Raw genomic sequence first — 26186 nt, 5'->3', positions numbered from 1 at the left:
TTTTAAAAACTTCTTTTTTATATATTTTTATTCTGATCACATTAGTGATTTCGAACAGCAACGCGCGAAACAATCGGAAATCGAATCGACAGATCCAAAAGGTTTCGCGACGTTTTCCGGTTTACCTTTGCTGTGGTAATTGTCCGTAATCGATAGAAAGCCATTGGAGATCGACCGCACAACCTCTAGTTAATTATTTCCAATTTCCTTTGTCAACGCTTTATCCAGGCGTCCGTCTTCATCACAGCTTATATAAACGATTTGGAATAATTACGATCTTGATGCTTCCACAACATCATCAGGTTTATTTTCGGTGGTCGAAATTATTCGCGATTATTAGAAAACGATAGCAAATCGATAGAAACTTCCGAAGTCCCCTTTCGACGCTTCGTCGGCTCGTTTAAATTTTATTAGGACTGTCATACCGGCTTAAACCGTGACGTTCGCAACACAGAGTTCCGGATCAGCTATATTAATTATCTTCCCTCTCATTTGGACACCGGAATTACCTTCCACGAGCTACTAATAACGAATTAATCTCTCGTTTTAATTCACTCGCCGGTAGAAAGTCGAATTTATTTAGTCCAATCATTCAAGATTCGTTCCGAGATTCCATTAAACAATTTAAACAGGAAATGTCGAATGTTCTTGCTGAAGAGGATTCTATGTTTACTATCTTTAAGTACCGATAATTTCAATACATCGTCTTGTATAGAATGACAAAATCGGACTATACAAATGTGAGCATTCTGGTAATTGCCTAGTAAAGATTTATCATCTGTCCCGCTTGAAAAAAATTAACAAACACACAAAAGTGAAGATGACCACCCTGAAATTGCACCCCGAACAATCCAGCACCCGTAACAGAGGAGAAAACTAGGAAATCCGTGCGTCCAAAAATTCGATGCTGCCTAGTCGAAAGAAAGCGGATGCTGAGAAGAAAAGTTTTTTGGGAGGAAACCTCGGCAAGATTACCAGGGATGTAAATCCATGCAAATAGATGTGCCCAGGGCGCGCTTAAACCGTAGAATGGCATAAGGACCGAAGGGGTTGGCGGATCGACGCGAAGCCTCGGAGTTCTCCCTGAAGATACTTCGGGGATTCCGAATCACTTGGAACGATTACTTCAGCAGTTACTCGACAGCGTCCTACATGAGCGTGCGTCATACGCGATACCTATGTACCCTATCCTCTCTCGCACATTATGTAAACTTAGGGAACTTCGAAGAGAAAGAGGAAGAAAGACAAGACAGAGTAGAGACGAAGAGCGATCGGCCGCTTTTCCCAGATACCGTCTACGATCTCGGCTGGTCCTTTATCTATTTACTTTAGCCGCCCCAGCGACTTGGCCTCACGATTCACCGTTCCATTCTGCCATTTGTTCGCTCGCGCTCAATTTAATGCGACTACTGGCGGGGGGTGCGACCCCGTGAAAGGTGAAGGTGAAAGGGGGACACAGAGAGCGATTTGATTTCGTAAAAATGGCCGGCTTGCGACTGACTCGAACCTCGGATGAGTGGATGAAATCGTCCCCTCGAAGCTCGGGACTTTCTGAAAATCTTTCAAGCTTCGAACCCGCGTTCTTTTTGGTCCCGCGATGCCATTGTGCCTCGGAAAAGTGTTTACTCGTGACGCTTTCACGTTCGGACATTTTTGTAATAAATAATCCACTGACCAGGCTCGTAGTTGCTGTGGAAAACGATTCGGCAGGGTGGATTTATAAATTTCTCGGAGACAATGTCTTAAAATAAATGTTTGCTTTTCGAGTGCAAAGGGATAAATGTTTAGCAATTCCCGATATAATTTCAGTGTCATTATCAGCGTTATCCCGGGCATCGGCGCGGCAGCTCCGTTCAGCCGGTTTAATTTAAAATCCCGGGCGATCTGAAATTTTCTCCGGAGGGATTCACGATCAGGAGAGGGTTGTTTTCCCGTCGTTCCTCGAATGACGTAATTCCCGCAGGTCGAAGGCGCAAGTTAGCTCTCGCACGGGGCGCAAGAAGATAAAACGGTATAGCTCCGGGGCACACGGCAGACAATTTCCTTCGAGAGACGGGCCCGGAGACGAGCGATGGCTCGGGATGCGTGTCACTTTCAGAATGCGAGATCGAAAATCAATTTCCGGTAAACGAAACGGAAAACAAGGATTTGACGGGAACATTACGCGCGAATACGACCGGTCCGTGTCCATTACGTAGAGAGCGGAGTCGGCCAGCCAACCACCTCTCGGACACTTGTATCACGGCAATTTTCTTGTCGCGTTCGATTTTCTTCTTCTGCCACGGTCGCTGCCGGGGAAAACCTCTGACAAATTGACGTAACCGGTTCTCTCTTCTTGTTACGGTTTACTTGGGCAACGGGGATATTCCAACGGGTATCAGGGAACGACGATCGTTACCACTTAAGCCTAGCTATTCCTCGCGATTTTGCTGCGTCTTGCGTTTCGCGACAGATTTCGTCTAGTCGGTACCCTTAAAAAACGGGACGAGCTTTCTTGAAGGTTGCTGTGGAATAGGATACAGGTTTTTAAGGGAATGCGGGCTTTCAAGATAGGTAGATACTGTGTGTAATGTCACAGAGGACGTTTGTCAGAGGAGAGACGACAGCGCCAACACAACTCTGGATACGTCTACACTGAGAAAAAAATCCTGTCGAAACAAAAAAAATATATGTTGATTCAATAAGATTTACTATTGAATAGTGCCAATATCATATGAAATTATTTTAATATTTAATACTATCGAATTTCAATAGCAAAACTCATTTCCGCCAATCATATAAGCTAATAGCTTGACCATCGATGTTTTCAAAAAAATAAGATATTGCCTCAAACCAATTCCAGTATAAATCGATACATTCCTCAAATTTTTTTAACAACATATCTGATTGAAGGAAAAAGAGAAATATTACGAATAATAATGTACGGTATTGAATCGAATAATATCCTCAATCATTTCATGATAGACAATTCAAATACATCACGATTTGCTTCTAAATTTCATACTATTGAAAAGAATACATTGATATTCATCGAAGTAAAAAAATTACAATAACACGCGTGTTATTGAAGTAACTACTTTTTTTTCTCAGTGTAGGTTTGACTATCCTTAAAAAACGAGCGGAGCTTTCTTGGGGCTTGCTGTGGAATCGGACACACGTTTCGGAGATAGGTAGATAGAGAAATAGAGTCAACAGAGATGCGTAAACGAGTAGAGTGAAGAAGGAAAAGGAGAGAATGGAAGTCGAATAGAGGAAAAGAAATCACACGGTGAATTAGGAAATCTTTTCCGTGTCGGAGCAGCCAGAAAGGAAATTCGTTAGGGATTCGCGCCAGCCATCATCAGGTTCGGTAGCCTTCGATTTAACGACCGCGTGCCATAATGCGAGATACTTTTTCTCGAACCGTCGGATAACACGAGGATCAGGCGAGAATCGGGGGAGTAGGCTGAATATAAGAATCAGATCGAGCGTCTTGCCTTCGATCACGGTCTCTTCCGGTCATTAGATTCCTGTCTTCTGGAGCGATAAAAGGGAGGCAAGAGAATGGCGTCCAGATCGTTAGCGAGATACGCCCCCGTTCGCCCGGAACACAACGATAAAAGATCGAACGGAGAGAAGAGAGACCGCTGTTCTACGTTTTCAAGGCGACGCGACGCTACGTGTTCTAAGCATAAGCTCGCGCCGAGATGCCTCGGTAAATCGCTCGACCTGACTGGGAACTGTTCTATATATCGTGATGCTTGATCGAACAATGCTGCCAGGCTTAAAAGACTTTTCTCTCTCTCCCTTGAAACCGCCGACTACGTTTCAGACAGCATTTTTAGGCGACAGGGATAAAGGGCTCAGATTCGGCCGAGCTAAAATGCCGGGGCTGTTGAAAATTGGAACGGCGGAGTGGACCTGGAACGCGTTCAGCAAAACTGCGCATCGTCGGAAACGGCATTAAAACGGTCTTGATGAAATTTAGGTGAGAAATCGCTCCCGAAATAATTGACACAGTTATCCAATACAATTCAACCTCCTCAAAAAGAATGAATACAGGCACGTCCACCTCGAATCACTCTACAACCAACGGGGGAATATTGAATATAAAAATGTAGGAGGGATCAGAACGGTCGATTTAGTTGAAGGATGTCATTTCTAGCCCCGAAAATTTCGTCTCTTCCTAGCGGATGGATTCGTTGCATCAAGGGTTGAATCAATGGCGCGCCATTCTTTACGATTACGCCCGCGTCCGCGTCTTGTCGATTTAACGCTCCGGGGGGAGATGTTACACGTTCACGATCGAAGGGAATCGCAGCAGCTCGGCCCCTCTGGGCGATGGAGAGAGGAAGCGATGGCGAAAAGACGCGTGAAATTGTCGTGATGTCGACGATTTCGTCGATCTCTCGCGTTAAACATGCGAACATTACCGCGAGAGTGGCTCGGGATCTCATATGGCGGCTCGAAATTCCCGATCCGCAATTTCCTATCCCATTCGCTTTCAAGACGCCCGCGCCTCGCTACCTTCCGGCGTTCCTAACTGTTTCCTCCTGTACCGTTCATCGGATCTCCCGACGCTGATCCGATCGATCGGAAACAGGACTGGCTGCTCTTCCTCTTTTTCGATCTACGGAAAAATCCGCGAACGATTTTATTGAACGCAAACGTTACATGTACATTTTTGTGTACGTTATTAGAATTTATAGATTGGGAAATTATTAGCCAATGTTTTCCATAGCCGGCTTTCAGTGTAGACGCAAAGAATCTGCTCCCCTCTTTTGTGAATGATTTTTAATGAAAAACTCGCATTAGCTCGTACGGCTCCCACACCACCAATCGGAATTTTTTGGCATCGAATGAACAGCGATAATCAGCACCGCTGTAGTATGTACATACCTCGACTCCCTTTTTTTCGAGGACCAGGCTGCAGCCGACCATCGACATTGAAACATTGTGTACAAAACTAAAAAACATTTTTCCATCGGCAAATCATGGTGTATAGATGTAACCAGAAACCTAAATTGGCGGGTGGAAGTCCCAATCGATCGAACATTTCGGTAACTGCATCCACGAACCGAATATACGTTTGTGAAATTCCGGTGAACTGTCCTGGAGAAATGAAAATAAAAATGTTGTTGCGATTCTAGGAACGTTCCGCCAGTTCCGATACACAACATTCAAAAATCATATAGTATCTATAGATATTATTTATTGTGAGTCGACAAAATTTGTTGAAAGATTAATTTACCTAACAGCGACACTATTTAGCAAAGCATTCCGACAAATCTATGAACTCTCGCACTCCAGAAATTGTCATTTACTGAAAAATTGCTTTCTCCGAGATTTCACTCCGCCGGGAACTGCAGTATCGTGGAAATCGTTGCATCGAGAGGATTTTCCATCGCGTACTTTACTCGGAACAGCCGGTCCTCGGTTGAAATGTTTCCGGAAAAATGTGCCCGATACGTCCCGGGGATTTTGATAAAGATTATTGAATAAATCGAGGCCTTTCACGTCGACGTAGCTCGAGCCCGAATCAAAATAGAAGCTCCTCCCTTTTCCACGAGATGGGCGAGACTCTTGTTCCTCGTTTTGTTTGTTCAATTAGCACGGTCTCATTTAAAATTCCAGTTTAAACGGTCGCCTGAATAGATAAGACGCTCGACGCTCCTTATATTTTATCGCTGGGGAGATAAAGACATAAAGCGATCGGTGAATCTTTTATTTCCCGTGGCTCTCTCGATCATGCCGAGCTAATCGATCGAGCGATTCCCGATCGTCGAGAGGAGCGAACCGAGAATTTTCCCTCGATGAATTTTGAACGTTTTCGACGTCGCTCGTGCGGGTTAATTAAGAAATACACCCGGAGCGACGGTTTCGAATGAAATTTCCATCGGTGTGACCAGCTAGCCCCCCGAGCAACGTCGTTTTCTTTACCGCTCCCGAAAGTCTCCCATTATTCCGTCTCGCGGTGAACGTACAGTTATATTTGGATTTACATAATTCCCCGCAGTCGAATCTTGCCGTGTATTCTCAATTTGAGCTGCCGCGAAGTAACTCGCCGAAAGTTTCCGCGAACTTCGCGAACCGTACCCCCCGTATATTGAAACGAAAATATTCTACTCGGCCGCGGCACCCGGGTATAATAGTTGGAAAGAACAGTTCGGAATAAACCGAGCGCGATGACGAATCCCTAATGGGACTCCATCGACGCACCTTTTATTCCTCGTTTCGTTTCATTTATCAGCTTTTTAACGGCAACTTTTTCCACCGAGAGCAGTCCGTTTAAAAAATCCTGCGCTCGCAGTTCTTTTTTTTTTTAGCCAGCTAACGAACAAACCGAATGAAAACTTTCCATACCGACTTTATCGGATGAACCGTGGGCAACGGGAAAATATTTTTTTTTAATCCAGAATACTGGCAATTTCCCCGATTTGCAGCTGTATATTTAATCAGATGATTTCGATTCTCAAAGAAAATCGATTGAATATGGTAGGAGTTTTTGAATAATGTTTGTTTGAAAAAATGGTTGTATTGAATCGAATTTTGGTGAATGGTTTACCATACACACCTTGATACGCACGAAAATATTTCTTTTTTCATTTTATTGACTTTGAATGCATACATATTTCTCTCAAATTGCATTTATTGAAATTAATAATAGTGTTTGAAAGCAAGTCGAGAAATTTGTATAATCATTCTGTTGAATACGCTTATAATAGGAGAAAAATCTCATTTTCCAGCATTTTTATTTCACAAAATGCTGTTATCTGCAGCGTTGTAAACAACCTTTGCATTTTTCGTCAAAACATTATTTCGTTTCATACGGAAACGAAAATTGGATACCTAAATAAACGAAATGAAGATCGGACTACACGGAACAAGCTCTAGGATGCGAGGATATATTTTTACACCAACAACAATAGAATACTGCTGTTTTTCGCTCCGGTGTATTTTTAGAACAACGCGAGCGCATACTTTAAATAATTAAAATTCACAAATATATATGTTTCGTCAAACACAATTATAATTATACCACCGGCGGCTGTGAGCATGCGGGATAATTAAATGGAACATATAGTCCATATTATTCCGCGAATGAGAACATGAATTTTATATGCTGAGAGTAATGATGAAGGATGCTCGTATATGAATGTTTCTATTTTTCTTTTTGCTTCAATGGAACGTTTCTTTGTGCCTCTTTTTAAACCGGAGTTGGGTCAATTATGTTACACGCAAATTATGTTGCACACGGTATTGCGGAATTAGGACGCCTTTTCGTTTCTTTGAAAACCTCGGCCTTATTCCCACCGAGAAAACAAGCATGCAGCGAGTAAAAAACTCGTGAAGCACAATTATTGCAGGATACCTACCTTTAACACTAAACCTGGCGAGCTTTAAGAGTAACTGCTCCCTTATAAAAATGACAAGATTGATTTTATTTAGACTTTTAGGTAAAAATTGAATTTTCAGAAGAGTTGGAATTAAATGGAGAATTTATTTGATCAATTTCTGAATTTAGGAAAAGTGGAATTTTTAATTCGAGGTGATAGTTTGTCGTACATTTGTGTTTGTCGGAAAATCATGACGCTCCGGTTGTCAGCAGTTCAGTCGAAGACCTTTTCCCTTCGATTTCTGACCAGACAGGAAGCCAGGAAAGACGACCAAATCAACTGCAAAAATACCTCCAGTTAGAAGTGCCTTTCATACGTCAAATTCCGGTTGGGCATGCCCCAGGGGCTAAACTACATCATCTTTAGTTCCAGACATAGAACTGTCAACCTTTCTAACGTAATCGGAACAGTACGCGTAGTGCTCCATAAAATGAAACGACAGACACAATAGTATCTATTATCAAAACGCATGAATTTTTCTTGCAACTGTCTTTGACGTGCCTGTTCCGATTTCAACCGCACGACGTGCTCGGCAAACGATGCTTCAAAATAAACCGACGACTCTTTATTGAATTCCAGATCGTTCCACTTTTTAACCATTGTAGCCCATCAAATTTTCACAGCGTACATACATCAATATTTAACCTCCTCGTATCTTGTCAGATTCATCATCAAGATTTCGAACTGGAGCCGTTAACCCTCATATTGCAGTCAGTATTCGTCTCGTTTTAATCTCACTGATACCACTATTTTGCAAATGTTAGTCAAACGATCCTGGAGGACTCGGAATAAACCCATCGAGAGGTTGATCAATCTGGGGAACGAAAAATAGCGTTTAGCGTCGTTAAAGACAGTTATTTGCTCGCTTTTACGACAAAGATCTCAAGCCGCTCGCATTCGGCGGCGATACTTAAAGGAAATTAACCTATTACAACGGTGTTCTCGTTAAGGGTATTAATTTTCCCATGGCCACAGCGCGACGCAACCTGCCATCGGGTTAATAAGCCCCGCGAAAAATGCATTAACTCATTGCTGAGCACAAGCGCCTGGTCTTTGTGTCGTGTTCACGTTATAAGTATCGCTACTTCCATCGCTGCCTTAGACGAACGTGATCTTACACCGCCAATTAGCTTGGTTATCTCGTTATCATTAAAGATGCACTTCCGAGAGAACGGAGAATAGCTGAACCCAGTGACTTGACGGCTTTAAAAATTCATTTTCAATTAGTCTACCACTAGCTAGTCTCCGGCTCTAGCCCATAAAAATATATCAAATTCGCTATTTTCCCAAAAATGTAAAAACCGGCGTCGTCTAACTACCCAGTCACGCGGTTTCGGTAAAAAAAATAATTTCGCCGAGAGGAAAACCGGGAACCAACGATGGAATTGAATAAAGTGGGTTACAAACACTTCGACCACGGTTGAGCAAATAAGAAAATGGCCGTTGGGTCGTGGTGCACGCAAGATTTGCTTTTGACCGACTGAAAAAACAGTCCAGGGCTCGGCCCCAGAGACAAAACGCGTGTATCGATCGAAATCAATAGCGGACGGTGTAAAACGTGCAAAAAAAAAGGAAGCGAGGAGAGGAGGGCTATACAGAAGAGAAAAAATGGGAATGAAAACAAGGCGAAACCGCATTGCACACGGGTTCCGGGAGCGGAATACTTCTGGGGGCCGCGCGCCGCGGCGGACCGGGCCGTTTTCAAACGCGTTGAATACCGGTTCGTCGCGTTCGTTTAAACGATCATCATTCCCGCCGATATCGAATCTGTTCTGTTGATATTTTTACTTTTCGACCGACACGCTTTGCTGCGGTCGCCACGGGCTCTGCTATCCCCTATCGACAGGGTTTACCTATCACGAGTACCTCTTCGAAACAACAATACCATGGCCAGTTAACGCTCCTCGCTCATTCCGGCCATTGTTGCGCCGGCTGCACGCTTATGAATGGCTCCCGGTGGTCGTTCCGCAAAAAAATCCGCAGGGTTCTCTATCTACCTCTCCCTCCATCTTCCTCTCTCTCTCTCTTTTTCTCTTTCTGTTTCTCTCACGAATACGAGCTTGAAATACGAGGAATTCGCTTGATTTACTGTCAGAACGACTGCTCAAGTATCATCCACGCTGCCGTTCATACGGTCCACGCGAAGTTGAATTATGCATCACGTGTATCGACGCTGCGAAATATTTATCACGAAATGCGAAACATTCGGATGTTCTAATGGAACCCTCTCCGGTGGAGGATTAATACAAATTACCTATAAACTGGCGAATATTTCTAGCCGAATGTATTTACTTCGGCACTTCGATGACCTGGTTTTTGCGTTCGAATATTGACTGATTAAAGGGAGGGACTTTTTTGAGATCGTTTCGGCGTAGAAATAACTGGATTGCGCACTTTGTATAGCGAACAGAGCTATTTAACCGGTTGCACTCCGAGCTACTTGAACTCGCAAAATGAAACATTTCTTCCGACCGAGAATAATTCCATTCTGTATGGTTCTTTCATTTTATGCATATGCATTTATATTATGCATATTTAATTATAAAACATATTTAATAATATAAACAAAATTTTGTATAATAGTACAGCATTTAATGGTGACTCTGAGTCACCACTCGAGAATGCTAAAGGCCAAATAGAATATTTCCTTGCTGTTTCACAGTTTTCGAAAAAATGGATCTCCCTGAAAACGATATCCCGGATCCACACGCCGCGCCGCGCTCCTGTTTCACCCAATAAACAACGTTCTCCCGTTGCCACGGGATTACGAGAACAAAACGAATAAAATAGAACTGGTGGATCACAGTTCCCGCGCCATAATGCGAGCTGCTGCGTCGCGGTCTCGCACGCTTCGACAGTTGCAAGTCGTCGCCGGAGTCAAAGGGGTTAAATCAGAGCGGAAGTTCGAAAGTTTGACGAGAGGATGAAAGGGAGACGCAGGGGGTGGGTTTTCCCGGGTAACTATTAAGAAGCGACAGGTCAGCGACAGTGCATCGTAACGAGACCTCAAGCTTCATCAGACGCTCACGAGAGAGAGAGAGAGAGGGAGAGAGTGCTTCGCCGGAAATTCCGTTCCCGCCGTGAAACTTGAAACTCCCGTGGCCCTCCATGAGACGCGTATTACCTTAATTCGTCCCCTGGCCGAGGGGATATACCGTAGGCAAAGCGTATCGGGCAAGGACACACGACGGGCAGGGACCGATGACCCATGGTATGCGGGGGTTATCGTAAGGCATTCTTGGTCGGTTTGATTTAGTGGTTCCCCCCGTAGTTGCTGTGGTAACTTACCCGTTATCTGGCCCCGGCTACCTATAGCCCAGCCCTCGGTTACGTGGGAACTCGTTTTCCGGCCACAACTTGTCCGCGGATACACGCACGGATCTTTACCCGGGCGAAATACAATCACTGGAAGACGCGTTTCACCGGTACACCAGCGCTACGTGATAAATTATCCGTGGCTCCATCCAGATACTCTCGATGCACCCCCCCCCCCCTTCCCCGAAGAATTTCATTCGGGCACTTGCGTTTTTTTTTCTTCGCGAAACTTTTGTTTCGTGTTCCACGCTCGTGTAGCTTGTCGAAGGTATTTTATTCGAGCGATTCTTTCATGAATAGAGAATCGTCAAGATGGGATGGAGTGGAATTTATAAAACATCGCTATAACCATCTCAGTATAAATAGCATCAACCAATTTTTGTTACGCATATATTATACATATCTTCGAATCCGACGTAAATCAATTTTTAGTCAAGAAAATAACTACAGTGGAACTATTGTTCGGAGGTGGCAAATTTTGCTCGGTATACGACATCAATTTCTTGTGTGAATTTTGCGTCATTTTTAAATAATTATCTCGGACGAAAAATCAACACTAGAACTACCGAATGGGTCAAAATGACTGGTTAATATGTTTTTCTGAGAAATGTTTTCAGTGAACTACTTTACTGAAGCACATACTTAAACAAAACTCAAACGAAATCTAAATAAATGCAATTTTGTCATTAATATAAGGCAATGTATGCCACAATTGCGTTTAGTGCTCGGTAGTTCTAGTGTTAAATTAATAATCAATTACATTCGGAGTTGATGTATTATTAATAACCAATTATATTCGGAGTTGACGTATTATTAATCATCAATTGTATTATTGATGTATTATTATAGATGTATTATTGATCATACAAGTAAGGATCAGTAATGGAATTATTGATGAGGTCGGCGTATGATCGCTAAGCTCGCGAAGACACAACACGGAGAGAAGAAAGAAAATGATTTTCGTATTTTAGCATTAAGCAGAGTTTAAATTTGAAAAATCTATAATGAAATCTCATTTTTTATTTATGTATTAATTTAAACAGTGTTTAATTTGTTTTACAACCCCATTAATGTACATATAATATAAATAAGAGTTTCTTTCTACATGAGAACGGATTAATCATTTTTACATTACTTCTTATGGGAAAGGTTGGTTTGGTATACGTCCTACTCGGTACAAGTCCAAACATCAGGAACGGATTAAGGTCGTATACCGAGGTTCCACTGTACTTGAATGCAAAGTAGATATCTGCTAGTGTAGTAGACACCTTTGTTTATAGTTCGAGTATTAAATTTAAAGATTTGAGATTGTCAGTACTGTATGTATAAATGTAATGTAAATGATCTGTTAAGATACATAAAGTGCCATCTGATCTTCGAGGCCACGCTCCAATTGCAAGGCGCGTCGAGACCTCTTCCGGTCCGCTTGCATATCCGCTCGAGATTATAGTTAGCGAGGCGTGTTGATAGAGCGGACGCGGGCTCGCCGCCGAAAAGCCGCAACACAGGATTTCGAGATTCGAGATTCGAGAAAATCCCGCATAGCCTCGGACCGTCTTAAATCAGCCCCGTAGGAGCCCCAAGAACAATATCGGCGTTTCTCAAAGCTGTGGCCGCTGGTGAAATGGATTTCCGCGTGTGCACATTGGGAAATCAAGCCGACAACTTGCCGCTGCAGCGTATCCGATCGCGTTTTTATCTGAATCCACGGACGGATCGATCCTGGGCGAGCAAAAACCTGTTACTGCTTCGAGCTAGCCAACACCCGAACGTCTCTCTCTCTCTCTCACTTCTGAGTCTCTCTTATGAAAATGGACATTTCGCACGTCTGCCTCGAAGATCTGCATAATTCGTCCGGTGAAAGCTTGCCGATAATTGGCAGATTCGATTAAATATTTTATGCGGCTTAAAAGGTGGTTTCGATGGAAGCGTGTCGTTGAGATGTCGATGGGTGACTAACGGGAACAGATTATGAATGTCCATTTTAATTGCTTTGGATTAGTGTAGAGAATTTCATAAATTTATTTACTTTGTGTGATATTTGCAAAAATGATTCTGTGCGGACTTATTCTGTGGCGGTGTTAAAATATACAAAGTAGTCTAGATTAAAGCAGTATTCATTTTATTCTGCACGTGTTCCATCAGTTTTCGGCAGATTAGGCGCATAAAAATTTCATGATAGCATGAATATATTGTAAATAAATTATAAGTAACGTTTTGTTCCTATCCTTTCTAATGGAGGATTAAATCGAAGGATGATCTGCAGTTGATAAAATAAATAGAAGGTAGAATAGAACAAATATGTAGCACAAATACTTGACCCAGTATGCAACTTACAGGTTCTAACATAAAATGCTGAAACGCAAATTAAAGCTGCAGTCCACGTAATTGTGAAACCGGCGATATCAAGGATAGCATGATCCGCGAACGAGAACGTGATCGTTTCGACAGAATTTTACAACGAGACCAATTATTTATAGAAGCTCGATCGGGCTCTCGACACGACGGTATTTCCAATTCCTCGAATGTTTCTTTTCCCGGCAAAGATGGCCGACCACAAAGGAGGTACCAGGGAATCTGGAAGTTTAAGAGGGATGGCTCTTGACCAACCGCATTTCAAATAAGATAGACACTTGTGCTCGGGAACGGCGATGTTGATACAAGACCTTTTCATTGTTGTCTTTTCCGCAAATGGTCAATAATATCGAGTTATCAAACCTCCGTTGAAAAGAGGATAGGATATACCTTGCCAGAGTGCTCTTCCATATGATATGCTTCTCGTTCGATCCGGAAGTCCAAGAACGAACAAAGTGAACGGACGGGAGACAGAGTGTGCTTAGAATGCCCCATTAAGGGCCATTAAGAGCAATAGATACTCTTCGACCTTGTATCTCACTGAGAATTCATATTTTTCTATAAACAACTTCGTTGAGCCTCCAGGAAAATATGGGGTGCGCAAAGGAATTTAGAAAATCATTTTTATTGAAATTATTTTGGACAGTACACGTACTGTTACAAGTTTTCTAAGAAAATCAGTTTCAGTGGAACTGTTGTGCAAGGACTATTTTAACACTATTTCTACCAAGAGGTGCCAAAAGACACTTTTCAAATTTTAACGTAAAATTATTCTGCAAGTTTATTACATGTCTCCACAATTAATTTTTTGACTTTTCGTACCTTGTACCTATTTCTACCATGAGGTGTCTTTTGACACCTTAAGAACTTCAACACCGTTTTGCAGCATCATATTATTTATAATTCGTAGCAGCGGAAAAAAGCAATGAACGTCTTCCAGAAACCATTCATAATAGCACAAAATTTGGGGTCAATATGACTGACCAAATGACGAGAAAGTATAGTTTGAAATATAAATGCCGCAGATGGCCCATGCATGTACTTATTTTACAATATCCTCGATTTAGTCGGAATAAACACATGGGTTCAATAAATATATTGCTCAAATTATCTATATTTAACTGATAACATTATCTGTTTATATGATTGTTTAACAAGTTTAAACAATGATAATGTATTAATATTGCATATCGCTGTATTCGAGAAAGTCTACAGAATCTTTTGCTGTAAAGAGTAATACAATATCTTTTATAATAACGTCACAATATTTCTTTAAAGTTGAAAAATATATATTTTTTTTACGAAGTCATGTTTCTCAAAAACTGTGCGTCTAGAAGAAAAATTAAAGACAGATTCGGAATAAAAACTCTATAAGAACCACTCAACAGTAATTAGGAAACATAAAAAATGTGTTGAAATTTGTTGGACAATGTAATTTGAAATCCCGACCGTGTCAAAAGACACTTTTTGGTGGAAATAGTGTTAACAGATAAATGATTTTTTCAGTAAATCGTTGCTACTGAACCAGCACTGCAAAGACGTCACAGGAAAATCGTTTTTGCGAGGCCGGCTTGGCGTAAATTCAAGGAAAGCAAGATTCGCGATCCGGGGTATAATCCGCGCGACAATTTAGCATCGATAACGATTAACCGAGAGGCAAAATTAGAACAGTGAACGTCGAGGGTAAACCGGAAGCAGGGTCCGCCGTGAACGGGGCCAAACGTATCGGGAAATTGTAGGCAAAAATAATCTGCAATGCTCGGAAATATGCCAATGAATCTTCCGGCATTGAAGTTGTATCGCAGCATTGCTCGAGGAGTTGGCGAACCGTGCCCTATCAAACTCTACAAATATCTGAAGATAGTGGTTGGAATTCGCCGTGGAGAATCCACCACCTTCCCTCGTTCTTATCTTTTTCCCTCTCTTCTGGTCTTTTGCCATTCTGCTTGCGGATTTACAGCGACGATTACGAGCACGAAAACCGATCCCGGAGTCCGCGTTAAATTGATACGGAAAATTACGATGTAACGGAAGTCGCCCTTAGCTTTTTCAATTTCTCCGGCGAAATATCGCCTAACAGAAGTGGCTCGATCCGTCGAATGCCCAGGAGAAGTAAACGCTACCCGCAAATATTTGCCCGATATTCCCGAGCCACGCTTTTCGATTCGCGGAACGAACTTCGAGGCAGGACCCGTTTCGATCTTGATAAATATACGTGTCTTCGTCGATTCCGATGCATTTTTCGGATCGTTTTTGATAGCAAGATTCCCACGATGGAGCGCAACAAACCGGAAAAGTATCCTTTGACTATACCGGTCCGATCCGGAACACAGTCAATCCACGGAAATCCGATCGACGCGTTTTGCCGGCTTCGTTTTCGCTTTCCCGACAAGCTATACGCTTCTTCTGCTGAAGATCTGCACGGTACATCATGATTAGATGGAAGATTTTCCAGTATATTCATGAGTTCGCACTGTTCATTGTGGAAACACACAGAGTCTTCTCATGCCTTTACACTTCTGGATTTGACCAATCCATTTTTTACACAAATGCAATAATACAACGAAGTTCTCAAATCTGATAATGTTTTCACATGTATCTTTTTCACTTATCCAAGTTTGTTCTAAATGTATGAAAGCCACAGTCTACGACGAGACAAAGCCCCGAAAATCATCAGCTCCGCAGCACCCTTTGCCAGAATCGATTATCTCGGAATCAGAGCCGAATTTCCCGACGCGCGTTTCGGAGCCGGCTTTCCCATGGAAGTGATCTGTCCCCCAGTTGGAAACGCGATTTCAGGTGCTCCTTATGTAGCACATAATGTGCAGGTATTCGAGTAGAACACCGCGAGTTTCGAGATACGAGTTTAACTAACATCCCGAAGCGTTGAACGTACTATCAGGCAGCCATCAGGCGTCGCAAATTTTCGCGTCTGCTCACTGGAGACCTTCTTCAAGGTGTATACCAGCTAACGAGCCGACAACCGCGTCATACTGATCGCCAGCGTGCATCGATCCCGATTGCCATCCGGCTGTAATGCGAGCCGAGCGCCGCTTAGCACCGGAAACTTGTTCCGCTATGAAATTGGAAATAATATTTGAGGTTCATTTGCCGTCGCGGCAAATAGCCGACCGACTAAAGAGGCCAATTACAGATGACTAAATATTTTAATAACGATCTAGGAACGAAACCACGCGCGTATTGCGTGACGAGCGAACAGCAAATACATCGCGGAACGCGTTATGCCCCGTCCTTCGCGGAAATCGCATTAGCAATTCGGCTGCACCAATATTGTTTCATAATACAGTGACCCAATTTTTTCCATGAAATTGTTTCCTGCTAGCGAGCATCGTTGCTCGCCGACTGAATCAATTTCTTTGCAATTTTTATAGAGACGCTGATGCAAATTGCATCACTCGTTAACTCGTTGCCAACGTCCGGTGTTCTGCCGTTTCTTATTCGACTTTCGGCAGCTATTTTCACAGAAAGGGCCTAGCAGACTAAGATTGGTCCAGCGGCCCCACCCACAATTTTTATTGAAACCTATTTCCGGCCGAAACCGGAAGTTAAAAATATCACCATTTGATACAGCGCATCTGATTTATAAAAGAAACACTTTGAATTTTTGAAAATATAACCTATTTTCTAGATTATAAATGGGTGGAAGGGGTGGTTCTGAGACACCCTGTATATGTATAATATAACCGCATATAAAACTATATACTACTTATGTAATGTTATGCGTCGCGTTTAAAAAGAAATAATTGATCAAGACGGGACTTAATATCCTGATGAGAAACACTGCATTGTACATTATACCGTTATAATGACGTAATTTTATTTGTTTTCCAATATGTAACTATGTTCCACCAATCCGACCATCTTGAAACTTTTTTATACGTTAGATAAGCAACAGAACACTGTTCTTAAATTTTTTGGAAGTGGTCACTCGAAGGGTTGCTTGCAATTCCCGCCCCTAAAAAATTAAATGATTTTTTTCTACCCTTAATAATTTGATCACAATGGTGAAAAAATGTATGATATGAAGGAGGTAAGTTTGAGTATTTTCGTATTTTTTTTATCCGAATATCTTAATTAACAACCGAGAAAAGAAATGATACAGTTAAGGGTATTTACCCTCATATCATCCTTATACGAAGGGTTAGCGACTTAAAATTTTAGGGGGTTATCTTTCAACCTAAAACCATTGTTTTCCGCACAATATCAATAAAATTGTGGGTGGGGCCGCTGCACCTATCTTGTTAGTCTGCTAGGCCCTTTGTTCTTCTGTCTTTCGATAGGATCCTCTCATTGTTGCGCCAGAGAACTGCAGAACTTATGGGACGATCTAATATTTCCGACAGAGGTTATTACCACATGGAGGTTCGCGCGCGAATTTGCACTTTTCTTGACAAATTCAGCACGTTCTCCTCGGCGAAGTCGTATGATGGAGACTACCGTTTCATATTTCGCGCGAAGAAAACCGTATTACTTCTACGTGCGTTTTTGTTTAAAGCCGCGACGCGACGCATAGCGCAACATTCAAGACGGTAATGAGATTTCTTTGTTCCAGTTTTTTGATATTTTGTAAGGAGAGTATGTCGCGTTTCATAAAATAGAACCGCGGAGACCGGAACAGTGCTGGCGAATGTGTTGCAGAAGTTAAAATTAAGTGCAAATTTCTTTTCCTTGGGCTTTCAGTACGTTCAGAATAAAATGGGAACTTGAATCACCTTTTATTCTATATTTTTCTGAAATTTTCACAGTCTAGTAATTAAATATAATCACTGCACAATCTGTCGTGGAACAAAATAGAAGTTTAGAGGTGTTCTCTCCTCACGCGCGCGCGCGTGTTAGTAAATTAAAAATATTTGTGTGATTGTGTTAGATAGTATTATTCGGTTGTTGCATATGAAATGTCCGATTTTAGAATGCGACGATTAATGAAATTGTAAAGATGCTTTCATAAGAAATGATTCAATAAATATATTTATTAGAGCACATATTATAATAGGATCCGCGCAAATTCTAAATAAATTAATTCTAGTCATTTTTATAAAGGAACCACGTGCCTGTTGCTTTTATAGCTCGGTACGTTTAGTGGTAATATCCTATGTTCAATTTTAATTTAGATGTATAATTTTATTTTTAAATCAAGTTTATTTCAACGTTAACCAACACGACTGTCGTGCATTCCTTTTTATATGTCTGGAAATATACTTTCATGTGATTCTTGGTCAAAATGTGGTGAGTAATTAACTTACTAGTCGTTGAAGGTAAGAACAACTACAAAATCAAGATAACAATCTTGCGAACTTGAAACTTGAAAGGTACAAAATTGCATTTGTTTCGTGTCATTGCTAAAAATCGGACATTTCATATGCAACAACCAAATACATTGTACATTTCATTATTTTCCGAGGATGTTAGTGTGTTGTTGATGCTGAATATTTTACAGGCCAGTAATTACGTACATGAAGTAATTTTGCATGAAGATCCTCAGTCTAGCTATATTGTACTAAATTTTGTGTTTTATCATTTTCTGAAGGTATCTCGCAATTAACGCTTGAGGTATTACACTGTAAGAATTTACTGTACAGAGCGCTCCTTAACATAACAAAATAGAGAATTATGGATGCATGTACCTGAACAAGTAATGTACATAAATCTCGGCTCAGACAGTGTTCTCGAAAGCTCGAACGAGTCAAGAATGAAGTTGAACCATCTCGCGCCTAATCTCCAATCACCCAACGATTACAACCGCCAAAGTATGGTTTCATAACGATGTAAAAACTCCCGTTTCGCAAACGTTCACCGGTCACGTATGAAATAAACCGTTCGCTTATCGGACAAGCAGGACCTAGTCCATCCAAAGTAAATAAAGGATTTATGGTCGATCTGGGTCAGGCAGATATAACAAATCACGCGCATGGTCGTTTAGCAAGGCAAATATTTGACGTCCACGGTCTTGCCATGATCGGATTAATTGAAACGAGAAGAAATTACCTTTTGCTGCAGCCTGGGGGGCATCCTCCCTGTTCTACAAAATCCGACAGTCGTCTCTATCCAGGTTTGAAACGGCCGGTAGAACGATTCGGGCAGAATATTTCATAACAAGGGGGTCGGGGCAGCTCTGGGGAAACTGTTCTTTTAATTAAGAAGAGCGCCGGGTTGGGTGATCCTTCAAGATCATTTCCAAGGGACTACAAATGAAATCCTGTAGGGGGGTGAGGGAAGGGGGTGGGGGTGAGCCGAAAGCTCGCAGGTAATCCATCCGGCGACAAAGAAATTAACAGGTGCCTCTGTTTGTTTGCAGATTGGAGCGCTGAAGGAATATTTCTTGCTCGCCGACAAGCGGCTGCACAAGAGGTCTTTGTCGAGCAGCGAGTCGCATCACAGAACGCTGAGGGATGAGCCGCGGGTAAGTGATTCCATCTTCGACGTGTCCCAGGGTTAAGGTGTCCTCGTCAAACTATGACGGTGGTACGGCACCACCGGGGGCACAGGTGCGAAGCGGAGAAGCCGCGTAATTTCACGGCGTCTGTTCTAGTACGACGCGCATTGTTTACCCGGCATTCTAATTTTCTCCTGTTCGCGAATAACACGCTTGCTCTGTCTCTCTCCCTCTTCCTCTCCTGCCGTAGAACGTGCACAACCCTCCGAAACAAACGACCCAGTCACGCAGTTACATAATGTCGTACGTGTGCCGGCGTAATTCAAGTAGCACGCTACTCCGGAGCGTTAAATATCGTCTTGATACTCTTCCTTTTTTTTTACCGACCCCGGCGCTGAAAGTTATTTCCAACCGTGATAACGCGTCTTGTTAGCCTATCGCAATGGTCACACTGCGGTCCGGACGGCCGATCTAGCAGCTCATTAACCTTCCGTCGGGCGCAACCGATCTGAGAGGCACAGCGCGATCATTTAGTATCCGGAAAACACAAGCGAATCAGTCACCCCCACACTTGGGAAGGGCCAAAAGGGCGGCCCTACGAGTGTAGACGGTACCAAGTGCACTATTTTCCTAACAGCAGTAGTATAAATGAACTTAATTAGGTGTTTATCCCGTCAAGCACATTGCGCCCGATGAAAGGTTAAGATTTTAGCACTATTCGAATGTTTTTTTTTTTTTTTTTGAAGGGTATAACAATGTTCGTAGGTCGTTGTATCAACAATACGTATCAATCTTTAAAAATCAAGGGAAACTTTGAATTTTTATAGAATAAACATTTTTTGAAAAATTTTTTGTATTGTTTGTAGACCGCTACATGCAAATTAGAGAGAATTTCCGCTTAGGGTAAAGTGCCCAAATATGAACCACTGATTATTTTAGAATGCTCTTTTTCGTCCAAAAAATTACCAGTTGTAGATGCATTACCTCCCTATAAGATTCTGGGGTCAAGTTTGTTCAAAAATTAATACAGCTTGGGAAAAATATTTTTTTTTGTGGTGTGTCATTTGCAGGTTTCAGCGAAAGGGGTTCTTAATATGGTACACCTTGAGTCCCTAATATGACACCTAGTGCCATATTCGGCACCCGCACCAAGCTATACCCATATTAGGGAACCCTTGGTAGTGCCATATTGGGAACTCCAAGTGGACTGACAAAGAGAAATGAATTTCAGCCCAAACCAACAGTTGGCAAAAGTTATATAAATAAACTGAAACTACAGATATGTTCAAACATTTCGACATCACTTATCTTCCTAGAAAAAGATGCAATAGAAAATCTAACCACGAAAATATTCAACACCTGGAGACACAACTGACGGAGGATCGATACTAAAATCTATAGAATCGTGCGATTGCACTGCACACTGTTGAGTAAACATGGAAAACTATTGTTTGAGGATTTTCTCACTAGAGTTGCGACTTCTCCTTTACAAGATATAAGGTAGTGCCATAATAGGCGACTATACCATATTTGGGCACTTTACCTTAGGTTAGGGCACTCGGAGATTCGTCGCTTCGAGCTTGTCCGATCTGGGAATAAACCTGTTGTGTTCCCTGTACAATTTCTTATTCGTTGGTTGCTTTTATTATACTTAACTGTCTATTAATCAGTTTCGCGAGTACGGAAAGTTTGAAGAAAAATCGAAGAACAGCATCTCGGTGTGTTCCGCTCGTGAAGTGCAATCCGGTACGAGGGACTTCGCCCGTGCCTTTTGTATTTGTCCCGCGACCGGCTGGACTCGCAGGTTAATTCATAATTTGATTGCGATTTAAAGCGCCCTAAAACGAAACGTTTTGCACAAAAGAATCGTTTAGATCGCCGGGGCAAAGGATTCCGGGCTGGCATTGTAATGGAAATGAGAACGAATTTTAAATTCTTACGTAACGAAGAATTAAAAGCGCTGCATATTTCAAATGACACTTTCATGCATATGGAATGACTCGTTTTTTTTCCTTTCTCTGTCTACGTTTCTCTCGCTCTCTCTCTCTCCCGTTTTCGTGTGTGTATGTATGTTCTTTCCTTTTTCCCTTTTTCCGTCGTTTTTCGATACGTGCGTGAGCATACGATTCTCTTTGTCGACGCGTATAATTCCGCGCGTTGGTTTGAAGTTAAGTGGACGCGTAGGAATCGAGTGTGTCAATTATCGGGGATGCTATACAACAATTTCGGACGGCTCGCATTGTACACACCTTCCAATTATCATGACGCACATGCACGGAACAATCGATACGCGGGGATCAATTATTGTAGAGCCCAATTAACACCCACATAATGCTTGAAGCATCTAATGAAATTCGGCTGGATGTACCATTAATTACAGTAAGCTGAATGTACAGGCTTCGTGAGCGTATCGAATCGCGCGATAAATCGATTCTTTCTTTTGTGTTACACCCTCTCGCGAAGAAGTGAAAATGAAGCACCCGCAAATTCAGAAGCCGTAGCTATTCCCTCCACCAGGATTTCAATAATTACCGCTCCGAATATGTTTCGTCATTTTCTGTCGCATATCTGCTGCTGGTTATAATCACTTTACAATATGTAATTACATTATAAATCAACCATACATTTATGAACGTGACATGAACATTTCATTCAGTACATTCAATTTCATAGTGATTCGTCTCGTCTCATCATAAAACAGGTCCGATCCCACTTCGCAGACTATGAAATTTCGCTATACTATGTACTTGTCCGGCCTCAATGGACTACTTCAACTACTTGTCTGACCATATATTGTGTCTGTTCTACTAGTCCCACGAATTTTCATTCATCATATTATTCTACCCTTTCGATCGTTAATAATCTGCGTTGATATTTATAGTATGAATTATTTAAGTCTTTTGAAAAATTAATTGAATAAAATAAAATAAAATTTCATGCCGAACATAAAACCATCAGATAATCGTTGAACAGCAAATTTATGATAATCGTTTTCCACGGCAAAAATTTGACTATAAATAAGCATGTAATTTTCATGAATATACTATTTGACGATTAATTACCGTCATTATTATTACAGGGAAATTATTGGAAAATTGTAGCATTATGTTACAACGTGATTTAATAGATTAATTTGTAGTTCGGTTAAAATGGAAATATCGAACTTCCTTCTCGCAGAGTTATCGAGGGATTTATTAATAAGCTACCAACGAATAAATTGTTAAGAAGCATTTGGTCAGTGAACGCGGAGATGCAATTATGGTTCGATTGAACTTCTCGGAAAGCCGTTTGATCCACTGTGCTCTGTCAAAGATCTTAAAATGTGACTGGTGGGGGAAAAAGTATCGTAAACCCAATCGAGAGAAGGGGAAGGGAAAATATAAGTGGGAGGGGGAGGCTTGAAACGTTGAACACGACATTGAAACTGAAGTGGCCATCCGGTGGTCATCTCGACCTGTCGACGGGGAGCTTCCTTTAAGAGCAAAAACACGGCAGAATATCGGCCGGCGTTTCCAGAGATAATATTGTGATTGGCCCATCTTTTCAGCCGCTGTCTTTTTCTAGTCGATGAAGCACTTCGGCCACGGCTGAAACGGGAGTCAAGAGGTTTGCTCGAGAAATAGCCGCGCCATTATAGCCGACGTAATGTATATTTACAACGGAGTTGTTATAACAATCCTCCTCGAGTGCACGCGGGGAACGAGTATCGCGCAATTCATCGCTCTCTTATACGTGTGCGCCCTTGCACTCGATATCCCGATCTCTGCAATTATTTAGCGCCCTAGCGCGCCTCATTAATTAAATTTCAATGGGTAGCAATCATACTTCGATCGATCTTATACACTCTTTCTGCTCGGAGATCTACACGAAATAAAATACTCGGTGCAATTCAATTTAACAATTTATTTCTCTCTCTTCCGACCTAGAATAATTCCCTTGTAATACATGATTTTTTTCATTTTATGGATATGAAATTGATGTAATACCTCGTACGATACTTAAATGTTTAGTAATTGGTTAGTAATTGGCAAAAATTTAATCAACGATTCACGACTAAATTTCTACTTCAATCGTTAATCGCAATTAACAATTAATCTCCTAGTTTAGTCGTTCATTGCGGTTAACGATTTTCTACTTTAGTCGTTAATTGCGATTAACGATTATTAATCGTCACGCGGATAATTAACTACTGAAATTTCGAAATGAAATACGCAATCAAAACTGTATGAATACCGAACAAAATGTAAACTGAATTTAGGTGTATTGTCATTCGGTCTATATACATGTAATACAAACTCTGTTTACGTGCTTTTATGTTTTTTTTCGATGATTTCTTTTTTTAATCAACGATTGACGATTAACTTCATCAATCGATTGAATCAATCGTCGATTTTTCGATTATTTCTTCTTTTAATCAACGATTGACGATTAACTTCATCAATCGATTGAATCAGTCATTGATTTTTCGACGATTTTTTTTAATCGTACACATTAATAAATCAAACATGATTAAAATTTTAATCGATTAATGCCCAACTCTGGTCACGACTCAAGTGTTAAAGGGTTAATTCTATTCAATCTATGCAGTATCATCTCTAAGGTGTTCTACAAAAATATTCGACATTTAATTCGCAGCAATCTTCGCTGAAATCCGTTCTACAAATCCGTGTATGAAAATTATATAAATCAGTCTATGATAAACAGCCTAGTTTTCGACCACACGCAGTCAGGAATCAACAGTGGTTATTCGAGGGCAGGTACCAATGATCGATAGGGACCGCAGCTCATTGCGGTCTTCGTGCAGCGCTTTTTTCGCGAGCATTGTCACACGTGGCGCTACGACCGTGACACTTATCGACGCGGAACACGAACGAGCCTAGGGACTTTGGAGCCTGGCCAATATTCACCAGCCGTGAATTTCACGGGGAGGCTTTAACGCCGGTGCAACCGGCGATATGAATGAAACGATGACCGGGGCCGCCCACGACCGCGAAAATGTTTTTGCACTGCGATGCCGCATGGTTTACAAGACCTCCTTCACCGACCATAAACCCCCGGGCACTTAATGCCTCTCCAGAAAATAAACAGCCGTTCCGAAACCTCTGTTCATCATTCCTGTTTTATTTTCGAAATCAGCCTCTCTGAAACACAGCTTTTATTATTCTTTGTTGCTACGAGGAAATAGATGAAGAGACGATGCTCGGAATTAGACAGAATTATGTTTTGCATAAAAATCGGCACCACCCATTTGGTCCCAATATTAACACGAGGTTTACGGAGCTCTAGAAATTATTTTATAAACATAACAAGAATGTGTCCATCTAACTTTTTGACCATTTTTCTAATAATATTAGGTTGTAAAAAAAGAACTGCAGGATTTTTGTTCCTCTGTTTTAATTGCAATTTTATACGAATAAATATTTACCTGAATTTAATGAGTTACATGTCATTTTAAAGCTTGCTTTACGCTCTATTTAATTATGCTTTTGATATTTAATTACATTCAAATTTTTATTAAATTATTTGCTGTCGTTACCAGTGTTTTGACATCCTGAAATAAAAGCCAAATAGTGTAATAAAAATTTGAATAAAATGAAATATCAGAAGCATAATTAAAAAGAGCGTAAAACAAGCTTTAAAATTACATATAAGTCATTAAATTAAGGTAAATATTTATTGGTATAAAATTGCAATTAAAACAAAGGAACAAAAATCCTGCATTTCTTTCTTTACAACCTAATATATACCAAAAGAAATAAATTTGGTAAATAATTCCTCAGGTAAGCATCTTTACAATCTTAATAATCGCAAATTAAGAATATTAGAAACCGTAAACCTAGTGTTAAACGATATTGAATATATTAGTTAAACAAATGGTAATACTTGGAATCTGTCTTCGCAGGGGTATTCCTTGTAAAAAGACACACAACTTTGCCCATTTACACCATTCTTCTATCTACGGTACTGTGTCCAAGATATTCGTACAAAATGTTTCTTATTCGCAACATTCTGTTAGATATTTTATTTAAATTTAGTCATTTTCACGATGAAAAATTTCGATGAAGAAAGTCGATTGTTTCGGAAAATGAACAGCTAATTGTTTAATTGGGACCACTGTGCGTCGCGGCGCGCGCCGGCCAAAATCGCTCGCGAAATAAAAACAGTCTCGATCGTATCACTTTAGGCTGTCCGTCACAGCGTCAACAAAATCGGACTAATTCCTGGACGCTGTAATTAAGTGGTTCCCCGTAGTGACGGATGGCAGCTAATCGCGCCGATATCCAGGATCGTAGTCGCGTACGCCGACGATCGAGCCCGAACCCCGATGAATATTCGCCGATAAATCGTCGCCTCGCTAAAAAATGCATCGGTACGCGACGAGTGTCCCGCGGAGCGCGTGAAATTTTTCAACGGTTTTCGCGTCGCGGGCCCCCCGCCGTGGAAAACGTGACGATGCATTATAAACAGCACGTGAAAATTAATTTCGTTGGTGCCGGAGCGCTACGCGACGCATACAGTGTTGTGCGCGCCGGTCTCTCTGTGCAACGCCGATCCTTTTCACTCTATTATGTTTTATGCGCCGCGTTCCGACAGCCGCGAATAAACTTTCGAGGATTTACGAACGCCCGAGGAGTAAAAACGTTCCACCGGGTCTCTGCCCGAGTGGATGACGTTACGCTGTTGCTTCCGCGATAAATCTGGCTTGTTATCGCGCCGACGAATTTTCGAACCGGTCGGATTACCGC

The 26186-nt window shown here is 41.6% G+C and overlaps 1 protein-coding gene across 2 annotated transcripts in view; it reads left to right on the top strand.

Annotated features, from left to right (window-relative positions):
* The window catches only part of Fur2 (furin-like protease 2), a 404965-nt gene that overhangs the window by 354097 nt on the left and 24682 nt on the right, over positions 1–26186 (top strand). For both annotated transcript variants that reach the window (XM_076433068.1, XM_076433067.1), the window contains exon 3: positions 19363–19467. In XM_076433068.1, coding sequence (XP_076289183.1) covers positions 19363–19467 — 105 coding nt within the window. The remainder of the gene's footprint in view (positions 1–19362; positions 19468–26186) is intronic.

This window comes from Lasioglossum baleicum, chromosome 11 (genome assembly GCF_051020765.1).
Source record: "Lasioglossum baleicum chromosome 11, iyLasBale1, whole genome shotgun sequence".
Taxonomy (NCBI): Eukaryota; Metazoa; Arthropoda; class Insecta; order Hymenoptera; family Halictidae; genus Lasioglossum; species Lasioglossum baleicum.
This window is presented reverse-complemented; position numbering and strand designations above follow the sequence as displayed.